Genomic DNA, 27,541 nt, shown 5'->3' with positions numbered 1-27,541 from the left:
AACAGAGAAGGCTTTATTTTCACTTTTCAACAAAATTCTAAATCATAATTTTATATTTTTGAGAGAGAATTGGAAGAGTGGAACAGAGATGACTAACTGTAACCATGTAATAAAGCGGATGCTGAATCTCACCCTCTGTTTTATTTTATCAGGCAGGAACGGGCGGATCATCGCAAAAACCGGACGGAAGAGCATCGGCTCATTGACCAGATGGATTTCTTTTACTTTTAATGGAAACGAGTCCTGAAAAGACAAACACGGTCACATATAGGTGTGTCGTCTAGCAACGCAAAGTTAAAAAATATTGTTGTAGGAAGAAATAACTAACAAAAGTATCACGTGTTACATACAGTAGCAGCCAAAGTATTAAGGAAATGCATAAGTCTGTTGAGCGTTAGAGACTCTATGAGGAGGAGGGAAGGAGCTGGAGATCACTAATGTAATAATAATAATAATTATTATTATTATAAATGTATGCATTAATTTTCCTCCACTAATCCAAGGTTGGGTCTTTGAGGTAACAGGGTCCAGAAGAAAACCTAGACATTCCTCTCCCACCACCCTTCAATCACTTCTGGGTGATCCCAAGGTTTTCCAAGGTCACAGCTAATAAACAAAGCCCCAGTGAGTTTTGTATCATCGTCTCCTCCATATTCTTCAGCAGAAAGCCTGTTTAAGGTGACATTCATGTAGCATGACCTAAGTCGTACCGAGAGTATAGAGGATATCTTTTTAGCAAGGGAGGGATTAATCTGCAAGGCATGGCTCAAACTCCACCCTTTCAGGTCAAAAATGGTCTTCAGTCCTCGTCTTTGTGTTTCTGTCTCCATGCAGATGATCTCTGATGTCATCAGGCTGACTCTGAATACCTGGAAGACCGACCATTCCTTTGGATTCCACTGACCTGCAGACAAACAGTTAATTTAATGGTTTACAGGTCCTCAGTTGTGTAGGTAAAGGTAGTGAGTGTCAAAGCACCTAGATCTGTGTTATTGGTGCATTGCTATGATGGTGGGGGGCAGGTCAACAGGGTCACAGTGGCAGTGTGCTTCTAATCAGTCTCTACAATGATGTACTAATGGAGCGAAGGTGAAAGAAGGAACTCCAGAATTTATTTGTAGGCCAAGAAGTGAAAAAAAACTTGACAGAAACTGTTGCCGCTCATCCTGAGTTGGTATGCGAGGTTGAGAGGTTTCGACTCGGACTCACCTCAACAGAGGTGTGACCAAGTCACTGCTTTGCGAGTCACAAGTAAGTCACAAGTCTTTCCAGTCAAGTCTCGAGTCAAGTCCAAGTCAAGTCCAAAGACAATGATGTGGAAGTCCAAGTCGAGTCCAAAGTCAATGATGTGGGAGTCCAAGTCAAGTCCAAGTCCTTAACTTTGAATTTTCAAGTCATAATCAAGTGACCAGTCCAACTTCAATTTCATGACAATGATGATAAATAAATCCCAGAATTGAAGTTTCTTAAAGCTTCATTTAGTTACTCAAACAAGCAGAAAGTGTAACTGAAACTGATTATAAACAAAGTGCTGCTGCAGTTAGCAGAACAAGATCACACCCAGAACCATGAGAGATTCATGATTTTTGTCCATGTCGTGCCACTTTTGTGCAAAAATTTCAAATAAGCTCAAGTCATCATCAAGTCAACAGATGCAAGTTGATTCAAGTCTCAAGTCATTGGCGTTCAAGTCCGAGTCAAGTCGTAAGTTGTTAGGTAAATATTGATGTTATACTGTAGCTTAATTTCTTGACTGTGTTGGGGTCCTGCCCTCATAAGAAAATTACTACGCAGTATTTTCTCCAAAGGACTGTGCCATCTACACCCTGAAGCGTGGATGATAAAGGATATTGATATCAGCGCCAGCAGGGACTCCATGTCCAGTGGCGGAGCTTGATATGTGCAACATGTGCGGCCGAACAGGGCGGCAGTCTGGAGGGGGCGCCATTTAATTTCTTTTTTTTCTTTTTTTTTTCTTCCATCAACCGATACATCAACAAAACATAGAAATCACATGTTCTTCATAATAATAATAGTGATGAGTGATGATAATAATAATATTTCTGTAATAAAAGCACAACAAAGTCATTGTTTGCGTTTATATTGGGATTTTATTGCGCCCCTTGTGTCCGCCGCACCTCTGTAGTGCGCTCTATAGCGCCCTTCATCAGGTGGGGGGCGGAGGGATCTCGGAGAGTGATGATGGAAGGATACAGGTACCGTTTCACATATCACCGCTCACAAACATAATGGAGAAGAAGCGGTCGAAGCCATCAGGTGCCCAATTTCGGAAAAAAAGAAAAGAAGAGGAGGAGAAACGAGGAAAAGATGCAGGTATGCATCTCTTTATTATTTAGTTGGTATTTTTCCCGCCTGTCCCCCAACTTATTGACTAACTAACCTCTCTAATCTGAACGTTTTGCATGGTGCTATGATGATCCCTTCAAATGTCTTTTGCTAGCTTCTTACGTTGCATGTATTTAGAACTACTTCCAACCGCTAGCTTTTTCTTTGTCAAATGAGCTTTTATGAAAAGCTAAGAGTGGGAAAACCGAAAGGCTGATAACAAAACGCTATCAAATTAAAACGAGTCTTTGAGAATTTTGCTGAAATACATTGACGGCGGGCGGCAGGTCTCGCGCTGGCGCCATTCGCCTTTCTATTTGGACTCGGGAAATGAGCTACGTATTATTTACCCCACGAAAAACGGAGCGGCAGCGGGCCGCTGGAGGTGCCCTGCTAGTAAGATCCCGTTTATACTGTAATCTGACATAAAATAAAAACTATAATAGCTAGAGCGGTCTTTTTTTAGCTGAAAGTTGAGACTGTCTCGCCTTTCAGCACTGTACAAGTCGATGATGTCATCGTGTTGCGTTGTGTGCTGCACAGCACACCGCGGCTATGTTAACTCACACTGACCTTGAAGCAGCGTGGGAGAGTTGAAGAATTTAACCAGTTAAAATGGATTCATGGATATTTAATCAATAGTTGTGGCTCCTCTGGTCATTTAGTTCTTTGTGTGCCGGAGACATTTGCTGAATAAGGAAATAAAAACTTAAAATGACAAAAAAAAAAAGAGGGAAAAACACTTGTTTTGTATTTTATCAATTATTAATGATTAATAGATTGTTGGTGTTTTAACTTTTGGTAAAGGAAAACACACAATTTCCAGGCAGCCCCAGTCTGGAGAAGTGATGGTGACATCAGCCGTTAAAAATAAATAATACTCTGAGGTTTTTATGAATAATTTGTACTTTTACTTGAGTAGTTCTCTAACACCAGTACTTTTACTTGTAAATGAGTAATATTTTAGCAATGTAACAGTACTTGTACTTGAGTACAGATTTTCAGAATTCTTTCCACCACTGCTGAAAACTGTAAATGCTCATTGTAACATCTTAATTAAAATGCTTAAGCAACAGACGTGACATGAAGATTGTATTGTTTGTTTTATGCAACATCAGGAGCCCTACGCAGATATTTTGGGATGGCATCAGCTGCCACTGAGGAACAGCCATCTACCTCCACTGTTCATACCAGTAGGCCAGTATTTGAACTTGAGGAGGGACAGTCTGCTGGCACCACATCTCCCCAGGAAGATACTTTAGGTGGGTTTTGCACACGTGTGTGTGTCCAGCAAACATTTAGCTATAGACATTTAAATAGTATTTTCACAGAATATGGGAATTGTTCCATATAGCAATGTGGTGAGTTATGCTTCCATTTTCTGTCAATAGAGAGACCTACCAGTATATGTGAACTTGACGAGGGACAGCCCGCTGCCACATCTCCCCAACAAGATATGTCAGGTAAGTTTTGCACAAGTGTGTGTGTGTGTGTGTGTGTGTGTGTGTGTGTGTGTGTGTGTGTGTGTGTGTGTGTGTGTGTGTGTGTGTGTGTCCTGCAAACATTAGAGAAATTTGAATGTCACATATTGTATTTTAATAGAATATGTGAAATGGTCCACATAGCAATGTGTTGAGTTACGCTTCTGTTTTCTGTCAATAGAGAAGCCTGAACGATCAACCAGTGAGTCCCATTGAAGGTGATGATGAGCCTCTTTCTTCAGACCCAGCCAAGTGGCCATCACCAATTACAGACAGCATACGCACAGAGCTAGTTCGAAGAGGACCTACTAAGGTGCCAACTACTTTCATATTTCCCAGGAATGAAGGCGATGGCAGATGTTGTCATCATCACTTTTTCAGTAGAACTTTGACAAGTGGTGAGAAGGTGGCCAGGAGCTGGATGTTGTATTCAGTTAGCAAACGTTGTTATTTATAATACACTCCACGCCATTTGAAACTAAGTTGTAGGTGTAATGTTTTTTCTTGTGTGTGTGTGTGTTTGTGTGTGTGTGTGTGGGGGGGGGGGGGGGGGGGGGCGTCACGGGGGATCTCGCACAGGGCGCCATTTAGGCCAGCTCCGCCTCTGTCCATGTCCCATGGTCCTCTGCAGCCGGCAGCAGCTTGATGACGTCATCAAGTGACGCCAAGTCTGACACGCCGCCAGTGGATAGCGGCCCATACAGGGACCGCCCGCTGGACGAGTCTATAAAGCCGAGGCGCAGAGCGGAAATCGCCCTCTTCCCGTCCAGTTCATCTGCTCCTACCGCTCCGGACAGCGTGTGCATGAGGCCTAGCTGCTGAGATCAACGGACCAACGCCTTCTGATCTGCTCAGCCCCGGACACTGAGGGACGCCTTGTGTTCGTTCATTCAAGATTTCTTTTTTTTTCATTTTTATATCTCTTTTTCTCTCCCGCTTCTCTAATAGTCCAAAACAAGCGGTCGACCACGTGACTGCTTTAAATTAACAGACGGTCTCTCTCTTCCGTACCAAAAGCGTCAACGGACCATCTCGAAGTAAGCTCCGTTTCTTTTATTGTTTAATATCTAAGTTTGTTTATGCTGTGGCCAGGCTGACAGACTGTTTAGATATGTAATTTGCCTTAATGACTGATCTGTTGTTTTTGTTTCTTGATCTTTGTGAAGCGATTTGAAGTGTTTTGATTAAGTTTACTGTGAACATTTGCTCACACCGTCAAATACGCATCTGATCAGGGTCTCACACCCACTGATTGTGCGTGTTTGGGAAGACAAGCTAAATCACACACACACACAGTTCGATCCTTGGTTCAGCCAAACAAAGGATCCGCCATTTTGTTTTCAAAACTCCCTCCAGTTTGGTAATCAGCCTATCTCTGCCTGATTACATCATCAAGCAGCCTCACCATTGCTTGATCACATCATCATCCCACCCCACCGGTCTGATTAGATTGTTACTTCACATCATCATTCCATGTTTTCATTGCTTGTTGTTTGTCTGATAAAATCAGTTGGTTGATATTGATTGGCTAGCGCTCTGAAGGAGCTAAGGTGATTATATTAGTTAATAAATGTTATTACCAATTAAGTTTTGTCTCAAGTGAATTTGTCTGTGCTGGATAGAATATGACCGCTGCTCGTTAAAAGAATTTTACGAACTTTAGACAGATTGATAGAGGTTTGGATTCATTTTTCCCTGTAAAAAGGGGTGGTGCCCCGAGGCATATCCACGGATATCCTAATTACGTAATAAATTGGTAAATATTTCCATATTTACGAATTTTATTGATGAATCCAAACGGTAGGTAAAGCTTACAAATTATTTGTTGGCTAATAACCGTTGTTGTTAAAACATCTGGTGCTCCTTAAGAATAAATAAACGCAGGTTTCATCCTGTAGCCTCTACAGTGTAACGTGATGAAGGAGCTGTTCCTCAAGGTTATTTATCCTCTATCCACAGTTGCCTTTGACACAGCGCCAGGTGCATGAAACAGCCTCAAGGTCATGCATTTGCTTCTAAACTGTTTACTTTCCAGCAATGAAGACAGAAGATGAAGAGACTCTTTTCTTTTATTAAATCAAATAACTCTATTGTTCATCACATGCTAAGTGAAGTATTGGACCGGCCATTCTGTACTTCTCTTTTTAAGCTGAGAACCATCAAGCTGGGAAAATTCTGTTGTTTGTTACCAACCAAGCAACGTTGCCTTTCAGAATAAAAGCTGAACTCGCTGACCCAAGGAGGGTCCCCTTTTGATGCTGTGAACCACCTGTCGCTTTTTACCTGGAGACTGTCCAAAGACTGGTTTGCCGTACTGTCGACGCTGTTTCATCGGCTCCAGTACCAGAGGAGGGTCTGTGGACCTGGCATCTGGATCTGTACGGAGGTCTCAATTCTGGGGGTATGTGGATGCGACAATATGGCGTCTCATGTGGTTATGAAGCTACTCTGATCAGTTAGGAGCAAACCATCATCTCCCACTCAGACTTGACTCTCCGGATACGAGGGTTCTGAATGACACTCATGACTCAAGTCGGACACTCAACCACTCTGGAGTTGCTCCCACTGGGAGGAGCCGAGCAGGGGTGGGCAGACTAGTTGCCCCCCATTCTTGGTGCCTGCACTATGGGGTTTTCCCCGGTGAACGAGAGGGTGTGGGGGGGGCGGGTCCTGAAAGTTGTCTGTGCTTATGCAACAAACTATAATTCAGACTCCATTTTTGGAGTCCTTGGAGGATGTGCTGGAGAGCGCTCCTTCCTGTGACTCCCTGTTTCTGCTGGGGGGACTTTAACGCTCATGTGGGCAACGACAGTGAGACCTGGAGAGGTTTGGTGGGGAGGAACGGTCACCTGATCTGAATTAAGCTGTGTTTTGTTATTGGACTTCTGTGCTCGTCATGGATTGTTCATAATGAACACCATGTTCAGACATAAAGGTGTCCATATGTGATCTTGGCATATGATCGATTTTGTTGTCATTTCATCTGATCTGCGGACGCGTTTCTTGGACACTCGGGTGAAGAGGGGGTGGAGCTCTCAGCTGACCACTATCTGGTGATGAATTGGCTTCGATGGTGGGGGAGGATGCTGGTCAGACCTGGCAGGCCCAAATGTATCGCGAGGGTCTGCTGATAACGTCTGCCTGAGTCTCCTGTCAGAAGAAGTTTCAATTCCCGCCTCCGACAGAGCTTCCAAATGTTCCGGAGGAGGCAGCGGACATTGAGTCCGAGTGGGTCATGTTCCGTGCTTCCATTGTCGAGGCAGCCAATCGGAGCTGCGTCCGCAGTCAGTGGGCCAGTGGCCAGTTGGTTAGGGATGCTGTCAAGCTGAAGAAAGAGTCCTATCAGGGTTTTTTTTTGGCCTGTGGGACTCCAGAAGCGGCTGAAGGGTACAGACAGTCCAAACGGAAGAGGAAGAGGTTCTGCTCAAGTGGAGGAGTTTAAGTACCTCGGGGTTTTGTTCATGAGTGAAGTGAGTGCTGCTTCTGCAGTGATGCGGGTGATGTACCGACCTGTTGTGGTGAAGAGAGATGAGCTGGAATGCAAAGCTCTCATTTTACCAGTCGATTTACGTTCCTACCCTCACCTATGGTCACGAGCTTTGAGTAGTGACCGAAAGAACGAGATTGTGGATACAAGTGGCTGAAATGCGTTTTCTCCACAGGGTGGCTGGGGTCCCTTAGAGATAGGGCTAGAAGCTCAGTCATCCAGGAGGGGCCTCGGAGTAGATCCACTGCTCCTCCACATGGAGAGGAGCAAGTTGAGATGGCTTGGGCATCTGGTTAGGATACCTCCAAGACACCTCCCTGGGGAGGTTTCATGGGCATGTCCAACTGGGAGGAGACCTAAAGAAAGACCCAGGACTATGTCTCTCAGCTGGCCATGAAATGCCTTGGGTTTCCCCTGGAGGAGCTGGCCCAAGTAGCAGGGGAGAGGGAAGTCTGGGCCTCCCTGCTTAGGTTGCTGCCCCCACGACCTGAGCCTGGATAAGTAGGAAAGAAACCTGTAGATGAGCTAGTACGGTGTTAAACATCCCATCTGACTAGATAATCAGGCTCTGGATTAAGGAACATGGAAGATGTTCAGAGTGTCTACAACAACCATTCCTTCATTCCTACACAACAGCAGGCAGGAGTTCATAAACATGAATCCAGCTAAACCTAAAGCTCTCATTCGTACTATTTGTTCTGTTGTCTCATCCCCAAACAGATCATCTCCCACAGCCACCAGAACGCAACACGCAGATTTTTGTTCCAAAGAGGCTCAGAGAACAACAACGTTCCAGCTGCACTTGGAGCAGATATGTAAAAAACAGCGATTAAAGAAGTTAGGTCTCCATTCAGCTGAAACATCCTGAATGTGTCATGCTCCTGCTCCAGCCACGCCCCGTTTCTTCTGCAACCACAGCCTGCTCCTCATCAGCCTCATTCGTCGCGCCTGTTCCTGCCTCATCAAGCCCATTCCATTCACCTGCTTCCCCTGATATGTGAGAACCATCCTGCCATCCAGTCACTGCCAGATTATCGAACACTCCCGTCAGTAGATTCTAGGGATGAGCGAGTACACCACTATCTGTGTCTGTATCTGTTCAACCATCTAAATTATCTGTATCTGTACTCGGAGTGGGCGTGGCCTAACCCGGAAGTGGGTGTAGTTTAACCGGAAGTGGGTGTGGTTTACATCAATATGTTATTTTAAGTCTGATCAGAAGTTGCTATGTGTATTGTTTATTTGAAAACTATTTACAGAGCAGCCTCAGAGTTGAGATTAAATGTTTTTGATCACAATAGTAAAGGAACTATTACAGAACAAGTTTTTTAAAAAAATCAGAACATTAATATTTAAGTGCATGAATTAAGAGAGAGAGGGAGAGAAGAAAAGATCTTTTCTATAGCGCCTCTCAAGATAAAAATCACGGGGCGCTTCACAAAAACAAAACATGTAAAATAGAAAAAAGAATTTAGAAAATGATTAAAATATATTTAAAATGAGCAAAAAATAGACAATTGTGATTAAAAAATGTAAAGAAAGAGAGAGAGTGAATAGGAAAGAGGGAGTGGATCCTGAGGAAGAGGAGAGAGAGAGAGAGGGAAAAAACCCCGACCGGAGCGGAGGCAGTGACTGACGCAGCACGAGCCGTTTTCGGCTCTGTCTTGTCAAATGCACCACGCACGTTACGAAAAAAAGTAACTTTAAATAACTTTAAAGTTACTTTAAAAAGAAGCAAACTGAAGAAAACATAGGGAGTACTGAAGAAACGTGAACAGTGAAGCAAGCACTGAGAGATCCGTTACTGTGTGTGTGTGTGTGTGTGTGTGTGTGCGCGCGTGTGTGTGTGTGTGTGTGTGTGTGCGTGGATGGACTGGACGCGGACTGAGCTGTGAGCTCCCGGCTGCAGAGTTTTGTGTGTAGGGAGGGGCGGGCGCTCTATGTGACTGGCCAATCACAGAGCGTGAAGACAGTCAGTTACCCAAAGAGGATTTTCCTTCAGCACGATTACAGATATTTACGAGTTTTACTCGTTTCATGCTCGTACTCGTCAAAAATGCTTCATCCCTAGTAGATTCTCCAGCCTTATTACTTACCTCGCATCTGCGGATCTCGACCTTGCCTCGTCCTCTGACCTCCCTCCTCGTCTCACCCCTTTTGGATTACCTGTTGCCTCATTGACTCTGACCTGGCTTTGTTCCCCAACCTCGGTCTTGGATTACCCCGTCTGGACATTCCTGCTGTCTGATCTCCTGGTAACGTTCCTGCCTGCCTCCTGACTACGTTGATGGCTTGCTCCCGTCTCCATTCACTTCCCTATCAATAAACCTTTCAATGTTTGTGCTGTGTTGGTTGTCTTTACTGGTCCGCCAGTACTCACGTGGCAGAATATGGATTTGTTAGCAGGATTGGGCTGCAGCCACTCACCCAGGTACAGGAAGAGGCAGACCCAGTGGAGGCAGACCCTCTAGGCATTGTGAGTGTGGTAAAATGACTCGCACACAGATTTGAGTGGAACTCACATTGTCAGTTGGTAAGATCAGTTGATAAATAAGAAACCAAAGAAGGTGTGTAACAGCAGAGCTCCGTCTACCCCAGGTATACTCACTGATCCTGTAGATGAGTACCCTGCTGCCGACGTGGTCCCGGTGGGGGAGGACTGCGTGGTACAACGCCCTCAGGAGTCCAAGCACAGAGGAGGGAGACAGACAGCTGCTGATCTCGGGACTCGCTCTCCTCCACTGCAGGTAGTTCAGTAGGAGCTGTAAAAGCCACATCACGTATTCCATGAGTGCATCCTGCGTTAGTGACCCTAACCCTAAGCCAACAGCACATCCGAGGGAAAAACATGCACCCTTCACACGGAAAGGCCCCGGCTTGGCCTGCAGCCTTCCCGCTGACAGCTGCTCCATCATGTCTGAAGACGCTTTATGTGCTAAAAGTCAGATTCTCTGTCTAGATTACAGATGCGGATCTTTGACCTGCTTGGCTGAGTTATTGTTGCTGTCACTGAGGATAAAACAAGCTGGTCACTCTGTGGAGCTGAGGCGCAGCATGCAGACACAATCATTAAAACAAAGACCCAGAATCTTAAATACATAAACAGCACAACCAAAAAACACTCAAATTTACGCTCTGATGTCATCGCTCAAGTCATGTCTGCTGAAGGCCTCTGACCAGAATGGGCTGCTCACTGAGCAACTCCTGGGTTTTGGTGGCCTTTCTAAAAGATCTTCAGATTCCTGGACCCACATTTGTACGAAGAGTCTTTCAACTCACTTTTTAACTCTTGTTGTCACCATTGTCCCAGCTTTGGCTGCTGTTAAGCACTTTTACAAATACAATTTTGATTGAACTAATAAATATGAAAATATCTCCCATTCATCATTCTGTTGCACAACGGATCACATAAATTATGACCCCTCAGGTATGATGCTGTTCTGTTAGAATTTACTGTTTATTCCATCCATCCATCCTCCCTCGTCCACTTATCCGAGTCGGGTCATGGGGCAGCAGCCTAAGCAGGGAGGCCCAGACTTCCCTCTCCCCAGCCACTTGGGCCAACTCCTCTGGGGGAATCCCAAGTCATTCCCTGGCCAGGTGAGAGACATAGTCCCTCCAGCGTGTCCCGGGTCTTCTCCAGGTTGGACGTGCTCGGACCTCATCAGGGAGGCATCCTAATCAGATGCCCAAGCCTTCTCAACTGGCTCCTCTCGAAGTGGAGGAGCAGCGGGTCTACTTTGAGCCCCTCCAGCAGGACCGAGCCTCTCACCCTATCTCTAACGGAGAACCCAGACACCCTGTGGAGAAAACTCATTTGGGTCACTACCCAAAGCTTGTGACCGTAGGTGTGGGTGGGAATGTAGATTGACCGGTAAATCGAGAGTTTCATTCCTTGTTTCTTTCTGAGCCGTTCCGTTTTGATCTTGAATGAATAATCTGTTACATAGCTGATATTTTGGTTTTCTGCTGTAAAGAACATGACTTTTTTCTGTATTTGGGACCATTTTAAATCCAAACGTCAACAACTTATTATGAATGAAGGATTATTTCTGATAAAACGTTGTTGTAAGGATCACAAATGTATTAACAGGTAATGATTTTTAATGAATTCTGCTTGGAGATTAAATCAGCTGAACTTGTGTTTTCTACTTGTCCTTATTCAAGGAGTTTAGATGTTCTGTTTCCAGCTTAGGGCAGAACATCTCAGCTTTTTCTTTTTCTTCTTCCAACTCTTGGCGGGTGCAGACGCTTCTTTTTCTCCTCTCCTCCATATCTTATCCTCAAGGCCCTTTGTCTGTCTCTGGGTACTGGGTGCACGGCTGCTTCTGCATTTTTCTGGAAACTGAAATTCACTCAAATTGATCTTGTCAGTTGGTCTCTCAACGCGATTGATACAATTTTTTCAACGATGAGAACGGAAGAAGGGGCTCCCGGATGCCCAGCCGGTACAGACCCAGTTGGACACATCTTGGACTCCTGAAATCAGTGGAACTTGATTTGTTTATCTCAGCTGTCTATGGAGGACTCTGAAGACGTGTGGATATTCGTGGTGTTGGTGTCGGGTTTCCTGCTCATTGGCATTGGAGGCTACCTGGCTTACCGGAAAATTAACGAGCTGTCGAGGAATATTGGCCTGATCCCGGAGCTCAGAGATGGTTTGCACCGCGATGTGAATTCAGACTCACGTAATTGTTGAGATGAATCGTAAGCTTGGGACTTTGGCCGAGATTCATTATTGGCACAAAAGATGGATGCCATCAAGGAGAGAGTGGACGAATCAGCACGGATTGGGATAGATTAATGTCCATTATTGGGATTTTGAGAGGTTGAGGACCAACAAACTGTGAGACAGAGAGGAAATTATCTCTGTCTGGCCCCCAAACAATTTCTAATCGGAATCTGGCGTCCTTGAGCCTGCAAGACTCCAACGAAAACTCCCCCCTCAGAAGATATGTGGAATGTGCCGTCGCTATGGCAACTCAACTCTGCCTCCTTTCCCAGCCTGGGTGGGACTGCGGGAAGGCCGCTGAAACGTTCCAGGGTCACTGCAACCCTCCAACCCTTAATGCTCCTTCCCTATCCACACTGAGGTGATATGTGCTGCTTCTATCGTGGCTGCAGGAGCTGAAGCGGGGATAGTCCCAACCCACCACCCCACCTAGCTGACACTTGTGTTCTGTTGTCTGAAGTCTGTTGCATCTCTGTCTGAGGTGTTTTTTTGCCAAGCAAAGCTGCCCTGCTGGTGGAGGGTAACTCTGAAGTGCCTTTTTTCCCTCCACCTGAACCAATCCTCATGTAACCCTCTTATCTCTATTAAGGTAGCGTGACTCAGGGTTGCGAATGACCACAGTCACCAATTCTTGTCATGTGTCTTGCCCATGTATGTCTGATCTCTGAATTGTGTGTACTGAAACTCTAATTTCCCTCTGGGATTAATAAAGTATCTTTGATTTGATTTGATTTGATTCAGCAACACACACACACACACACACACACACACACACACACACACACACACACACACACACACACACACACACACACACACACACACACACACTTTTATCTAATTGAAACATGGACTGAACCATAAAATAGATGAAATCATGTTTTTGTTTGAATAAAGAGCTAAACTGTGTTTCCTCAGATGAGTAATAAAAGTAGAGAACAAAGTTATTTATTGTAAGTTTGCTGTTGACATTGAAGAGTCAGAGCAGTCTGGTCAGTAGTTCTGCAGACCATCTGAAGGTCTGTCAATGATCTTTGGATTTTGGCACATTTTAACATTTTTACTCGCTGCCTCTGTTCGTAACAGGACGTTGTGCATTTTGTTATTAAAATGAGGAGACATGGCCGAGTGGAAGACAAAAGAATAAGAGTCAGGAGAACATCCTCAGCACATTAAGAGAAACTGGAAGTTAAATCCTCCTTAAACCTGAACGTGAACCTGAGGGATTCCTCATCCTTCAGCTGTGTTTCTGCCAGACGCTCATATGTTTTTAAACAGGTTTTTAGAGGTTGTCTATTGTGTGTCCACTCAGATAGTTCATCTCTTGAGATGTAAATGTTTTATGAATCACAAGTTATTTGAAAATAATCAAGGAAGGAAGAGGAAGATTTGGTGTGTTAACCAGCATTTGTTTGAAACAGCTGAATAAACAATAACTGAAAACGAATGTAATGTTTTCTAAGTATTTCTGGGCTGGGCCCCCCGGTTTCAACACATCTGAGCACACCTCTGGTTTAGGATCTGAACATTGAAGAAGAAGAAGGGTCAGAGTGACATTTCATTAAGAAGAAGGAGAAGAAAAAATATCTTTTCTATAGCGCCTCTCAAGATAAAAATCACGAGGCGCTTCACAAAAACAAAAAATGTAAAAATACAAAAAAGAATTTAGAAAATGTTTGCAAATATATTTAAAATGAGCAAAAAATAGGCAATTGTGATTAAAAATGTTAAGAAAGAGAGAGAGTGAACAGGAAAGAGGGAAATCAGTGGATCCTGAGGAAGGTGGAACAGGTGGGGAGAGCAGAATAAAGAGAGAGAGGTGAAGAAGGTCATACAAAAGCCAGCTTGAACAAGTGAGTTTTCAGCTGCTTTTTAAAGGAGACCACTGAGTCCACTGATCTCAGGCTCAGGGGGAGAGAGTTCCAGAGTCTGGGGGCCACAGCAGCAAATGATCTGTCACCTTTGGTCTTTAGCCTGGTGCTGCACAACCAGTAGGCTTTGATCACTGGACCTCAGGGACCTGCTGGGGGTGTAGGGACTAAGAAGATCACCAATGTAAGATGGTGCTTGTCCATGTAAGGCCCTATAGACCAGAACCAGGATCTTGAAATGAACCCTGAAGTTGACTGGCAGCCAGTGAAGCTGGAGGAGAAGCGGGGTGATGTGGGTGTGTTTGGAGGACTTGGTCAGAAGCCGAGCACAGGCGTTCTGAACCACCTGTAGACGGTTCAGGGAGGTTCTGCTCAGACACATGAAAAGAGAGTTACAGTAGTCTAAGTGTGAGGAGATGAAGGTGTGGAGAACTGTCTCAAGTTCAGAGCGAGACAGAATGGGACTCAGCTTAGCAACGTTCCTGAGATGGAAGAAGGAAGAGCGAACAAGAGAACTGACATGAGAATCCAGGGTGAGAGCTGGGTCAAAGGTCACGCCAAGATTCCTGACAGGAGGTTTGGTGTGAGAAGCAAGCTGACCAAGAGAGTCTCTGACTTTGGGAACCAGCTTGTCTGGGGCACAGTTGAGGATCTCAGTCTTATCTTCAATCAGCTGTAGAAAGCTCCCACCATCCAGGTTTTAATAGAGTCTAAGCAGGTGTGTGTGTATCCTGCTGTGGTTTTCGATGATTAAAAAGTCAGTAGCAGGCTGTGTGGTGGTGCTGTACCTTCAGAGACAGAGCTACGTCAAAGTCTCTGGCGCGGAGAAACTTGATGAGAAATCCATCAGAGAAGGTCCAGATGGAGCAGCGCTGGTCGGCCTGCTGGGCTGCCCGCCTCAGGCTCACCACAAACGGCAGGAGCTGCTCCGAGTTGTCCGGGAGTTCACTGAGCTGGGCCCCGTTCATGGTGAACTCTGATCCAGAACCAGCTGCTGGTGAGCTTCTTATGAAGGCTGCTGTCTGGAGAGGGAGGGACCGTGGGCCTTTAGAGGGAAACCGATAAAGGAGAAGAAACCATCAGGTTAGTCTCAAGTTAAAAGACAGCACATACATACACATGTCCTTCTCTTCACGCTGTTCTGCTTTTGCACCGTTCTCCACTCTGCACACACTGGAGACCTTTGGTCAGCGTAAACATCCCGGTGAACTCGTCAGGCTGTCCTGATAACATTTATTTATCCTGCGACTGTAAAACAACCTGCATGTTTCTGTCTCAGGAACATGAAAAGGTTCTGACTGTAACACAGCAGGTTGTCGTGATGTTCCTCTGACACACTTCAAACAACCACATTAATGCACATGTACATCCAGGACTTGGCTGAGTCTGAATCCATGCATCACTCATTCTTTCCCTGAAGAAACTCACAGGCATAGCGACAGAAAACAAGAGGAGGTGTGGAGTAAAGACACTGGGACGAGTGGTTTCTGATGGAAGTAAAACAGTCGGGGAGTTTAAAGGGAAATGGTGAAACACAGACACTTAACAGATGATGGAACTAAGCACCGGCTCCACTGATGACCCAAAAACTAACTAACCCACACATCATCATACTTCCTATTTTACAGTTTTCACTGATCATCAGTGTGTCTCAGAATTCCTTTTGGATCTTTTATTGTGAAACCTCTTTGACAATAAACACACTGCAGACATCACACACACGAAGAATGGTGCACCTCACTATAGGCAGTGTTGGGAGTAATGCGGTACAAAAGTAATGCATTGCTTTTTGCTGTAATGTGGTAATGTAAGGCATTACCACCATTATAAGTATTCACACCCCATCCCGTTCTCTCAGATCTTCTTCTTCCATCCATCTTGCGGTTCCTTCTGCCCGTCTCGCTACCACGGGGAGCAGAGCTTTCAGCCGCTCTGCTCCCCGTCTCTGGAACTCACTTCCCCCAGACATCAGGAACATCGACAGTTTTACCCTTTTCCAATCAAAACTCAAAACACACATGTTTAAATCTGCCTACAACCTCTGATTTTATTGAACTGTTTCTCTCTTTGTTTTTTCTTGTTTGGGTTTTATTATTGTTTTATTGTATTTTATTACGTGTTTTCTGTAAAGTGACCTTGGGTGTCCTGAAAGGCGCTTTGAAATAAAATGTATTATTATTATTATTATTATTATTATTATTATTACAGGGAAAGAAAATGGTAATATTTACTCGGTACAATTGTCAGTAACGCGGTAATTACAACGCATTTTTAAACCCAGAAGCAAGATGTGGGTTTCCTGAAAATTCAAATTGCGGGAAGCCTGAAAAAAGATCCAGTACCCACATATATGACATCATTTATGGACTCAGCTTTGCGGGCATTCTATGAGCAGAGAGAATGCAGCGGTAATGGCTCAAATACTCCAGCTGCGTCCTGCGCGCGGCCGCTGGTATATTCACAAAAGGAGAATCTAAAGAGGGATGGAGAACCTCAGGAGACACATGGGAAAAGACGCAGACACAGACCATGACACCTAGCTCAGACACCACATCATGAGCTCACTGAGCGTCACATTACCAGATTCATATTGAAGTTATATTGGTGAAAGTAACTTAAAGTAATGCAAAAGTAGTGTAATGCCTTACATTTCAAAATCAGTAATATTGCAATGTAATGAATTACTTTAAAATGAGGGTAACAAGTAATAAATAATGCATTACAGTTTTGAAGTAACTTACCCAACACTGACTAGAGGGTGTTGTTAAGTCAAATACTCCAAAGTGCTTTACAATCATTCTCACTCTGATGTAGCCACAGCTGCCCTGGGACACCCTGACGGAGGCGAGGCAGTCAGTGCCGCGGCTCAACAGTAGCAAGGACTAATCAGGTAAATAAAAAGCAGCTCCCACATGCATTTTCCAGTTTTAAAACCCTCTGATGTCTTTGTTGGTCGTCATTTCAGTTCAAATGGTGACTGATTCTGTCATTATTACTGCTTTCTTTCTCACACTCTCTTAATCTACACTTCTGATAGCTCAGCAGGTGAGTGGTGTACCTGCAGCGTCTCAGGAAGCCGGTTCCAACCGAGCTGCAGCCTGGATCACAGACTAAAAACCACGGCTCCCAAAGACCAGTCCTGTAATGGAACATAATTTAAGGCTATAGTTAATTTGTTAATTGGGTTAGAGGTAGGCATCACAGGTAAGGAGGGGGCGGGGCAACAAAAATAAAGCCCCTTTTAGAGGACACACCAAACAGGTGTTATGTCGATATGAGTTCCCCTGTCGAGATCTGTTTCTTTTCCACCCTCCTGCGAGTTGGAACCAACCACTCAGCAAAAACAACCCTCACCCTAACCATAACCACCCTGTCACCAGAAACGTGTGTTTAGCATAATTATAATGTATGAAATTACTCTGTGTAGCACAATGTTTGTGTTTGTTTTAGGGTTATGGCTAAGATAAGGGTTAGAACACATTTTTTGAGAGTGGATGGGTCCAACTCGCACCTGGGTGGAAAAGAGACGGCTCTCGACGGGGGAACTCGTATCGACCCAAAAGGACAGTCACCTTTAAGAGCGGCTTGTTAAAAAAAACGTTATTCGATTGCAATAAAAATCAAGATAGGGCTAAGATAAATGGAAGTCTGTGGCAACACAGAGACCGCCATCTTTTGTAAAAGGACACACTTGCGCCACATTACCGTCACAATCTGTGCCCTTATAAACGGCCTAAGGCTCTTTGATGTCGGAGGATAAGGATAAAAGTTTGTGTGTGTGTGTGTGTGTGTGTGTGTGTGTGTGTGTGTGTGTGTGTGTGTATGTGTGTGTGCGTGCGTGCGTGTGTGTGTGTGTGTGTGTGGACTGTGTACTCACTACCTTCTGGGGACAATTTCCTGGGTTTGTCCTTTTGACCTTGTGGGGACGTTTGGCTGGTCCCCACAAGAGAAAACCCCCTAAAACTTGGTTTCAGAGCTATGGTGTGAGTTAGCTTGTAGTGAGGGTTAAGGTTAGGAATAGAACCCCATTGGTTATGGTTAGGGTTTGGGTATGGGTTAGGCATACATCAGCCACAAAAATGAATGGAAGTCAATGACAAGTCTGTCACCTCAGGGGTGTGGTTTACTGGTAATGTTTATTTGTTTTCTGTGTTTTGTATAGGATGACTGGTTGATGTGCACACAATCAGTCTTCTAATGTTTATGAATGCATGTGTTGATTTAGCATTTTATTTGAGTTACCAGTGACTTGGAGTTGCCCACCAAGTCTTAGGCCTAGTCCACACGTAGCCGGGGTTTTTTAAAAACGAATATCCGCCCCTCCAAAAACTTGCATCCACACCACCTCGTTTAAAAAGAAAACTCTGTCCACACGTACCCGGATAAATACGTTGTTAAGGACATGCCAGACCTGTTGGCGGCAGTACTTCCCCCGTTCTTAACCTCGTCCTTCGTCTGTGGTCTTCCGCAAGGAGCAGTAATTCCGCTTGCAAAAACAAACAAGCAGAAAGCGCTTGGACAATTGATGGATCGGGTACTGACAGAGCGCAGCTCTGAGGGCATCCATGCTGTCGGCTAGTGTAAACACTGGTCGCACACGTGATGTCAGCATTTTTTTGTCACGGAAAGTGACGTTGCGGACCTTAAAACTCCGGTTTTGTCCGTCCACACGCAGACACCCAAAACGGAGAAAACGCAGATCTTCACTTTGGCCGGAGTTTTTAAAAAGATCCGTTTTCGTGTGAAAAAACTCCGTTTTCGTGTGGATGACAGGCCAAAACGTAGAAAAATATCTACGTTTTGGCAGATCCCCGGCTACGTGTGGACAGGGCCTTACACGCCTGCAGCTCATCTCCTCAGGAAGTCTGATCAGCACTTCTGGGATCTACCTACTCCCACGAGAGGGTTTATGTTTAATTTAATGTAGATATTTTCTGTTATGGATAGGGAGGTTGTAATTATGATTTAGTTATTTGAGTTACCTGAACTGATTAGACGGGTTAGTGTGTGTGTGTGTGTGTGTGTGTGTGTGTGTGTGTGTGTGTGTGTGTGTGATGTTAAATGTTTCCCTCTTGTTTGTAGAGTGGTCTGATCAGCCGTTATTTAAGTAGAACCCGGTGTGTCTAAAAGTTTCTTGATGATGTTTGTCTTTTACTGGGGCGACGGTGGCACAGGAGTTAAGTGCTCGCCCCGTAATCGGAAGGTTGCAGGTTCGAGCCCCGCTCAGTCTGTCACTGTCGTTGTGTCCTTGGGCAAGACACTTAACCCACGTAGCCTGCTGGTGGTGGTCGGAGGGATCGGTGGCGCCAGTGATCGGCAGCCTCGCCTCTGTCAGTGCGCCTCAGGGCAGCTGTGGCTACATTGTAGCTCATCCCCACCAGTGTGTGAATGTGTGTGTGAATGGGTGAATGACTGATTGTGTTGTAAAGCGCCTTGAGGGGTTCCAGGACTCTAGAAGGCGCTATATCAAATACAGGCCATTTACCATGTACCATTTTACTGGCGTCATTCTGACTAATCTAGTCTCAGGAGATAGCCTGAGTTTACATGGATATATTTATTAGGTTCAGTTCGTGTTATTTTTGAAGCTTCTCTAAAATAAAATGGAGTTTTCAGAACCATCAGCAGTACTTCTCTGGCTGGTTTCTGCAAGTTCCTGACAAGTGGTGTCGGAAGTGGGATTTTTGCCTTTGTGAAAGCCTGAGGAAGGAACCACGCAGGGTGGCAGGTGCAGGTGACCTGTAGAGCCTTTGGATCCAGCTGGACTGGGAAAGCAGTCAGATAGTTCTGGTGATGAGGGGGTTGCTGGCCCTGCAGTTGTGGAAGCGGAGGGATCCCGGGAGCCAACATTAACAGATCTTTTTGGGGTGCTTCAGGCACACATGAGCCAACAGATGGCCCAGAATCACATGATGATGGAGGAGGCACAACATCAGGAACAGAGGTTCCGGGAGCTTCAACAACAATTTCGTCATCTGCAAGAGGAGCTACAGGCACACCCTCTCAGGACATCTGATTCTGAGGAGCTGGAACAAGGCGACGAGGAACAGGTGGCCAAGGATCACAAGACCATCAGCTCTCCAGGTCAGTGTCGTTCCTTCTCAGAGCCTAGATTGGAAAAGTTAACAGACACTGATGACGTTGAACATTTCCCAATCATTCTTGAGAGGATTGCTGCATTGTGTAATTGGCTGAAGGCTGACTGGGTTTTCCACCTTGTACCACTGCTCTCTGGGAAAGCCAGGAGTGCCTATGTACACATGGACATTTAGGAGGTACGTGACTATGAGTGTCACGATCAGGGCGGAGGAGGTGGAAACCAAAATGCAGAACCCAGAACGACTCGAGGCAGGAGGAGTTTAAAAAAAAAAGATCTTTATTTTTACAGGAGGAGGTGCCAAAATCCAAAAGGGCACTAAAAACGAACCAAACTAAACCTTACCAAAACAAACAGAAAACTAATTCGTGGGAACGGAACAGGAAGACACGAGGAGGACAGAAACACGCTGACGAATTCAATGATCCAACAAACACAGAGTGACAAGACAAGGCTTATATACACAGAGAGGAGCAATTAGGGAAACAGGCAGCAGGTGTGTGGAGTGAGGGCTGGAGGGAAAGCAGGTGCATACAATTATCTAAATGGGGAACAGAACCAGAGGAGGGCAGATAAACCTAAAACTATAAAACACGGATAACTAAACATAAAGACTGAGGGCCAAAAGTAAACAACTAATAAACTGACGGATGAGGAGGACTAAATTAAGATTGACTAGGAATGATTAGAAGGACACCTGAGGGAAGTCTACAGAGGGCTGGGGATAATAATGGGACACAAGAGGAAAACCTGGAGTGGGAACTGGAGGGGCTGGGGAACAAAGGGACACAGAACATGACAATGAGTCTGTTAAGGGGGCTATTCTCCAAAAAAATGACATCAACCCAGAGACTTATCAACAAAGATTCCACTCAACAGAGTTTGAAATGGGTGAGACTCCTTAAGAGCTATATTTCAGACTAAAAGAGCTCTATGAGAAATGGATCCGCCCAAGGTAAAACTGTTAAAGACATTGGCTAAATTATTTTAGAGCAGTTTCTGTGTATGCTGTCCCCTGAGCTTCAGGTTTGAGTTTGGGAACATGACCCTCCATCTGCATCCAAGGCAGCCTCATTACGGGAAGTGTTTGTCGCAGGGAGATGCAAGGGACAACCCTGGAGTTGCACTGCTTGGAAGACTTCCAAAGAGAAAGATAATCGGAGATCCCCATATGGACAACATCAATTCCAACCAGCAATGGCTATGGCAGGTAAGGGTCCCTTGAGGGACCTTCGCCCAGATGGGGTGTCTCCTAAACAGTATCACAAAGAACCTATCCGCTATTTGTGCGGACTGCGAGGCCATCCTAAACCTATGTGCCCCAAGAACCCTGCTAAAACCACTCAACTGTTTGTTGATCCAGCAAAAGAAAAGAAAAACCCAAAGTGTGCTCTACCCTAACAAGTTACCAAAGTGGAAGTAAATGGGGGGAGTGTGGAAGCTTTGATTGACACAGGTAGCGTTCAGACACTAGTGGAAAGAACCCTGGTCCTGCATTCCCTTGTCAATGTGTTAGACGCCATTTCTATCCAATGTGTGCACGGCGATGAGCGGTGGTATACCACTGCCGACCTGTATGTTGAAGTTCAAGGACAAGAGCATTTGTTGAGAGTTGGAGTGTTAAACAGTCTTCCTTTTCCAGTGGTGTTGGGTCGTGACTTACCAGTCCTGTTTGACTTGATTCAGGCTCCATTGAACTGTGCCGTGGTTACTCGCTCTCAGGTCAGGCAGGAGGAGGAGTCACTTCCACCTCTTAGTGCGCTGCCCTTCTTCGACGCTGAGCTGGACGTGCAGCATGGGAAACTACGCAAGTCTCGTCAACAGCGGAGGCAGGAGAAGTTTCTACATACTACATATAAATAAATAAACATAAATAAATAAATAAATAAATAAACATACTGCGAGGATGTCTAAGAAGGACCTGACAGAGGTACCACAGGGTTTCACAATGCCTTTAAGGATGGCCCTTTAGTGTGATGAATTGTCCATTTCTGACCTAAAGGCCCTGCTCTATTTGCTGTGCCCAAGCAAAACCATAAGTTTCTGACACAAGCCTAATCTACAAGATAGGGGCCAAGGCCACTCACGCTCTGTGCTTTTATCTAAACTGTTGCTTCCTCGGACAGCACAAGAAAGAAGACGAAGAACTCTTCTCTTTAAATAATAATCAAATAGCTTTGTTAGTCCAAATAATCATGTGAAGCCATAGGCGTCATTTTAACCGGGGATGCTGGGGACATGTCCCCGGCAAAATTTGTGATTGGCAGCTGTGTCCCCCCCACTTTCATAAAAGCCTGCCTTTATTGTCCCCAGAAATTCTGAAAACAAACTGACGCCCATGTGTGAAGCTCAATCTATCAGTGAAATGAGAACATATTATAATGATAGTATTTAATAAGTAATATAACTTTAAATATTTACACTAGACTGATCACACGTAATGCTAAAAAGTCACATGACACATTTCCTTTTTCTGATCCAATCAGAACCTTCCAGATCTGACGCAGGGCGTGGTTTTGTTGGTGTTTGTTAAATCCCCTTTTGTGGCAAATTCTGATTTGACAGTAAATCAAAACATCCAACTTATAAAACTATGTCCCACATCATCTTAACTTGAGTTCAAAGCGTTCTAGAGAAGTTGTCGGAGTGGCCAATCCGTAACTTTCCTCTTAAAGCCGAAAGAACCTAACGACAAGCTGGATTAAATCTGTTGCATGTTCCACCTGCTGCAACGGTTCCTTCAGAATAAAAGATGAACCATCACGACCCCTTCAGGGTCTCGCTGATGGCAATAAACTGTCGTGACCTGGGAGTATCTCAAGACTGGAAGGGTCGGCAATCGCTGCATATCTACAGGCGTCGGTTCCTAGAGGGTCTAAAGCTGGACCCCCGACATTCCGGATCTAAACGGGGACTTCCGTTGGTGTACGTAGACCGACAGAATGGCATCTCAATGTGTGTTATAATCTCCAACCCAAAAGCTTAGAGTGAAACACCATTTTGCTCCCATCAGAACTAATCGTTTCTCCAGATTAGCTGGTTCTGAACATATTTCACACACACACACTGTCCTCAGTCTTACTCCACCTTAGTTACATCATACACACAGTGTTTAAAGTCAGTCTTGTTTAATTTGTTTAGAAATAAATCTTTTAACTTTTTAAACCTGACTCTCTCTCTTTCTTGGAGTTGATACGAAGTGTTGCTCAATCCCTGCAATAAAAAGATCCGATCTTCTGGTTACATTTATTCAAAGATCCATTAAGGTGATATTTCATATTTTACGATATTTCACATTCTATAGTTTCTAATTAAATGTAAGAACATCTTCTCTACAGCCCTGATGCCGCAAGATGACCCTGAGCTGTCTGAACTCACCCAGAGAGCCCAGGGAGATGAGAATGGCGAGCTCAAGGGCTGTGCTGAGTATTTTTTTACAGGATGACATTTTGTATCAGCAACAAGGAGTACAGAGGCAGCTGGTGGTCCCACAAGAGGCACGAGAGATGGTGTTGGAGTTGGGTCACGCTATTCCTTGGACTGGCCACCTGGGGAAGCACAAGACATGGGCCCATATTCAACACCATTTCTACTGGCCTGGTCTGAGGTCCGATGTTGCCCAATTTTGTAAAACGTGTCCTCAGTGTCAACTAGCATCCAACCAGTGCCCTCCAAAGGTACCATTGCAACCACTTCCTCTTATCAACACTCCTTTTGAGGGTCTTGGAATGGATATGGTGGGGCCCCTTGGGAAGAGTAAGACCGGTTATCGCTATAAGTTGGTAATTACAGACTATGCAACCAGATACTCTGAGGTATTCCTTCTTAAGACAATGAAAGCAAAAGCAGTGGCTCTTTCATTGGCGCAGCTGTTCTCACGGGTGGGTTTCCCTTGTGAAATAGTGACCAATCAGGGCACTAACTTCATGTCTGCTCTATTGCAGCAGGTGTACCAGCTACTGGGGATCAAGGGGATCCGAACTACCCCGTATCATCCCCAGACTGATGGTTTAACCGAATGATTTAATCAGACTCTCAAACAAACGCTGCATAAGTTCATTGATGAAACTGGTTCTGACTGGGATCAATGGTTGCCTTACCTTCTCTTCACCTACAGGGAGGTACCCCAAGCCTCAATGCCTTTTGGATGGGCATGAGGTGCAGGGACCTCTGGCTCTATTGAAAGAGACCTGGGCTGGGGAGGAGAGAGAGGGGAGGGGCCCGTTAATGTGATCTCTTATGTTCTGAAGATGAGAGAGAGGTTACTGATCTGAGTACCTCAGTTTTCAGAACCATCAGCAGTACTTCTCTGGCTGGTTTGTGCAAGTCCCTGACAGTTAGGGTTTGGGTATGGGTTAGGCATACATCAACCACAAAAATGAATGGAAGTCAATGACAAGTCCACACAAGTGTATGACCACCAAGATGTGTGTGTGTGCATGCTAACCTTTTTATAAAAGTCACCTCTTTCCACGTCTGTTTTAAGGCTCATAGATTAAGCTCAAACTAAAGTTTTATAGCACTTTACAGTCACAAAGATGCTACTACAGTGCTCTACAGACATGCATAAACTACAATATAAGCAGATTAAACAGTACCAAACATATAAAAACAATGAAAAATGAGGATACAACAACACTATTAGTTGCCCCACAGGGGTAAATAGGACTGCTGAATATGTAATGGTAGCTCGTTTCAGAGCTCCGTCTTCCCCCTCGTCTTCAGCTGGGGACCCAGAGCAACATTTTGTTTTCTGAATGGTATTGAACAAGAGGGAACATACAGCAGCAGCTTAAACAACTTAACAACAACTTAAAAACCAATAAAATATTAAAATATATTTTAAAAGAGAGAGGTAGCGAACACAGAGCCGCCATTATTGGTGTAGCATGGTCAAGCATCTGCCTGCCATCCAAAATTCTCCCAGCAGCCCTCTAGACAAGCTGCAGATGAGCTAAGGCACTCTGACTCACTCTGAATATGACAGAGTTACAGTAGTCTAGGTGCAAGGTTGTAAACACATGCACAATGGTTTCATGGTCGCATCTAGACAGGAATGGTTTAACCTGAGCCAAGAGCCTGTGGTGATAGAAGGAAGATACTACAACCTCAAAAATGCGACCTTTAAGCTGAGGAATTATTAGTCTTCACGCTTAGATTACCAACTGAGTGGGAATTTAACTACAATAAAACAAGGATCAGGGGCAAACAGCACTGTGTAACGTCACGTTCATTAACCCTACAACTGCCTCTGCCTTAAGCTTGTTTATGCTCAGGAAGTTTGAAGGATAACTAAGTAACTAGACTGAGAGTTGTGTAGACCCTGTCAGCAAACTCTTAACTATGTGTGTCCATCATCCTGGGTCCAACAGAATTTATTTTACACTCTGAACAAGCAAAAGTTAAAAACTGCCGACTTACATCATCCCAAACATCCCTCCAAGGCTGGACTTTGGACATGCCTGGCCCACAGGCATCTGGTCCTTATGTTTGTTTGGCAGATGCTTTAATCCAAAGTGATTTACAAAGGTCTCGCTCACGTGGGTGTGTCTGAACTGTGACCGAGTGCACACCCACTGGAAACCAGTTAAATATTATACAGAAACAGCATTTTTATATGTTTGCTTTAGTGTTTGATCTTGTTTTGTTAACAGTAACCTTTTTTTATTATCAGTTGTTTTGCAGCATTGTGTTTAACTGAACAAAGAACACAAAAGTTTAAAGGCTCACTATGTGTAATGGTCTTTACCCACCAGTGCCCCTCCAGACGCCAACCAAACACTTAGGACCCCAACTCCCAGCATTCCCCTTACCGGAAATTCCTCCACCACATCATCATACAAACCTATATCAGGAAGTACTCTTCACCGGCTCAAAACGCAGTCATTAGTTTTGTACTGTGCCTCGAGTTTGAGCTTTCCTGTGCTGTAATTACTGAGCCTCCGGCTCCCCAGTCGTACAGACATTCATCCACTAGAAAGTCTACACGGGGTTTCACTGTCATCCAAACCACGTAGAGTCATTTCCAGATTAACCGCACGCTAGCCTCGCCCATCAAGCCACCCGTCTTGTCATGCCCAAACAATCCAAAAATGGGAAAAGAGGTAGAGCTGAGGGTAGGGCTGTTATGTTTGGAATAGGATTGTAACAAATGAACCAGTGTGGCTAACTAGCTTAGCTAACCCAACAAGCTAAGATGGGCTCTGGGGTAGCCCACCCGCACAGTCGACTGGCTTCTGCGCGAGGCCGTAGTCACGCTGGTCTGTTGTGCATATTTAATATGAACTGGGACTGTCAAATTACAGGCAGAGCCTCAGACCCGTTGCTGCGGTCGTAATCGGCCTTTTGCATTAGCTCATGCTCCACGGTTAGAGATCAGCAGGACATTAGCTATACGCTAACCCAAAGCAAATGGAGTTTTATCATTTTAGGCACTCTTTCTTGGCTTCAAAAAATGCAGACCAAAATCACCCCTTGGCCTCTCCCAACATTAGCATCTCCGCATTTGGGTCGTCTAACACTACATTCCTACACCCAATGGTCTGCTGGCCAGCCATGCCTTTTGAATGCCAGCCAGACCTCTATGCCACTCAGCAATCCTGGGTCACTTTTCTCACATCCTTAGTCTCTGGACGGGCTCAGGTGTGGGCCACGGCAATGTGTAACAAACAAGACACCACCTGCAACAATTACATAACCTTTGTCAAGGAGCTCCATAAGACATTCCTCCCACCCAGCAGCGAGGTCGAAGGAGAAGGAAGGAACGGTGTTATCGAGAATGTCGGTGCGCGTACTGCGGCTCCTCCAGTCAGCGCCACGTCATTTGCCCACACCTACAGGGAAATGCAAGTTCCAAGTGAAGCTAGGAGGACCCCTACCTGGAACTGTCACGTCTCATCCTACTCATTTGACTTCCGGTTGGCAAGATGGTGCCTGTGCTTGGCCTAGCCGCGGTCACCGGCCACGTTTTCAAACTTTTCTCCACTAACCTCCTCTTTTCCACCTTGCTGCTGTCTGCAATCTTCTTCAGTAGTGTCCCTGCTACATCTCCTATGATCACCAGACACTTTTGTCCTTCCGTTCGTTCACGATCGCCCAAGATGCACCGAGGACGTACCATCCTGTTTATTTACCTGAGCGGCGTACCGGCCCGGAACCAATCGACGATCCAGAGCTGCGCACCTCTAGCGATGTTTGTCCGGTCCCGGGAAAACGTCGGAGGAAAAGAGGTAAACGAGCAGGAATCCAGGTGAGAATGAGACTTCTCTTAAAGCGTGGTTTATCTAGTAAACATCGGCGCAATCTTCTAGCTTCTTGTCCTTTGTTTGGTGACCTGAGCGCCACTTCCGCATTTCCGCCAGGCCGCGTTGCGACGCGTTTCATCCATCCAAGTTTTTTACGGTCGGTTTATCCTCATTCCTCAGTGGTTTCTCCTCCTGTTCAATCCATAAGTGGTTTTTATAAACACCGTGGATCTAACCCCGCTAATTTACGTCCACTAACTCCAGCTGTTTCTGTAGTTTCTGA

General features: G+C 45.1%; 1 protein-coding gene and 1 long non-coding RNA gene across 6 annotated transcripts in view; one reads left to right on the top strand and one right to left on the bottom strand.

Annotated features, from left to right (window-relative positions):
* ttpa (tocopherol (alpha) transfer protein) overlaps window positions 1–25,782 on the bottom strand; it is a 29,176-nt gene extending 3,394 nt beyond the window's left edge. The window contains exons 1-7 of one of the 5 annotated variants that reach the window (XM_054744719.2): window positions 23,393–25,782; window positions 21,678–21,863; window positions 16,976–17,056; window positions 14,706–14,962; window positions 9,923–10,076; window positions 711–904; window positions 133–243 (exon numbers count right to left, since the gene is read on the bottom strand). In XM_054744719.2, the coding sequence (XP_054600694.1) occupies window positions 133–243; window positions 711–904; window positions 9,923–10,076; window positions 14,706–14,885 (639 nt within the window). In that variant the 5' untranslated portion in view covers window positions 14,886–14,962; window positions 16,976–17,056; window positions 21,678–21,863; window positions 23,393–25,782. Of the gene's footprint in view, window positions 1–132; window positions 244–710; window positions 905–9,922; window positions 10,077–14,705; window positions 14,963–15,030; window positions 16,112–16,975; window positions 21,864–23,392 lie in introns of those variants that run through there. The other 4 variants (XM_054744794.2, XM_054744762.2, XM_015957603.3 and 1 more) reach the window with 4 other exon arrangements.
* On the top strand, window positions 3,532–4,208 carry LOC139061867 (uncharacterized). Its single transcript, XR_011515509.1, has 3 exons — window positions 3,532–3,608; window positions 3,738–3,809; window positions 4,009–4,208. It is a non-coding gene; the product is annotated as an uncharacterized lncRNA (long non-coding RNA).
* Window positions 25,783–27,541: the final 1,759 nt, after the last annotated feature.

This window comes from Nothobranchius furzeri, chromosome 11 (assembly GCF_043380555.1).
Source record: "Nothobranchius furzeri strain GRZ-AD chromosome 11, NfurGRZ-RIMD1, whole genome shotgun sequence".
In the NCBI taxonomy this organism is placed as follows: domain Eukaryota; kingdom Metazoa; phylum Chordata; class Actinopteri; order Cyprinodontiformes; family Nothobranchiidae; genus Nothobranchius; species Nothobranchius furzeri.
This window is presented reverse-complemented; position numbering and strand designations above follow the sequence as displayed.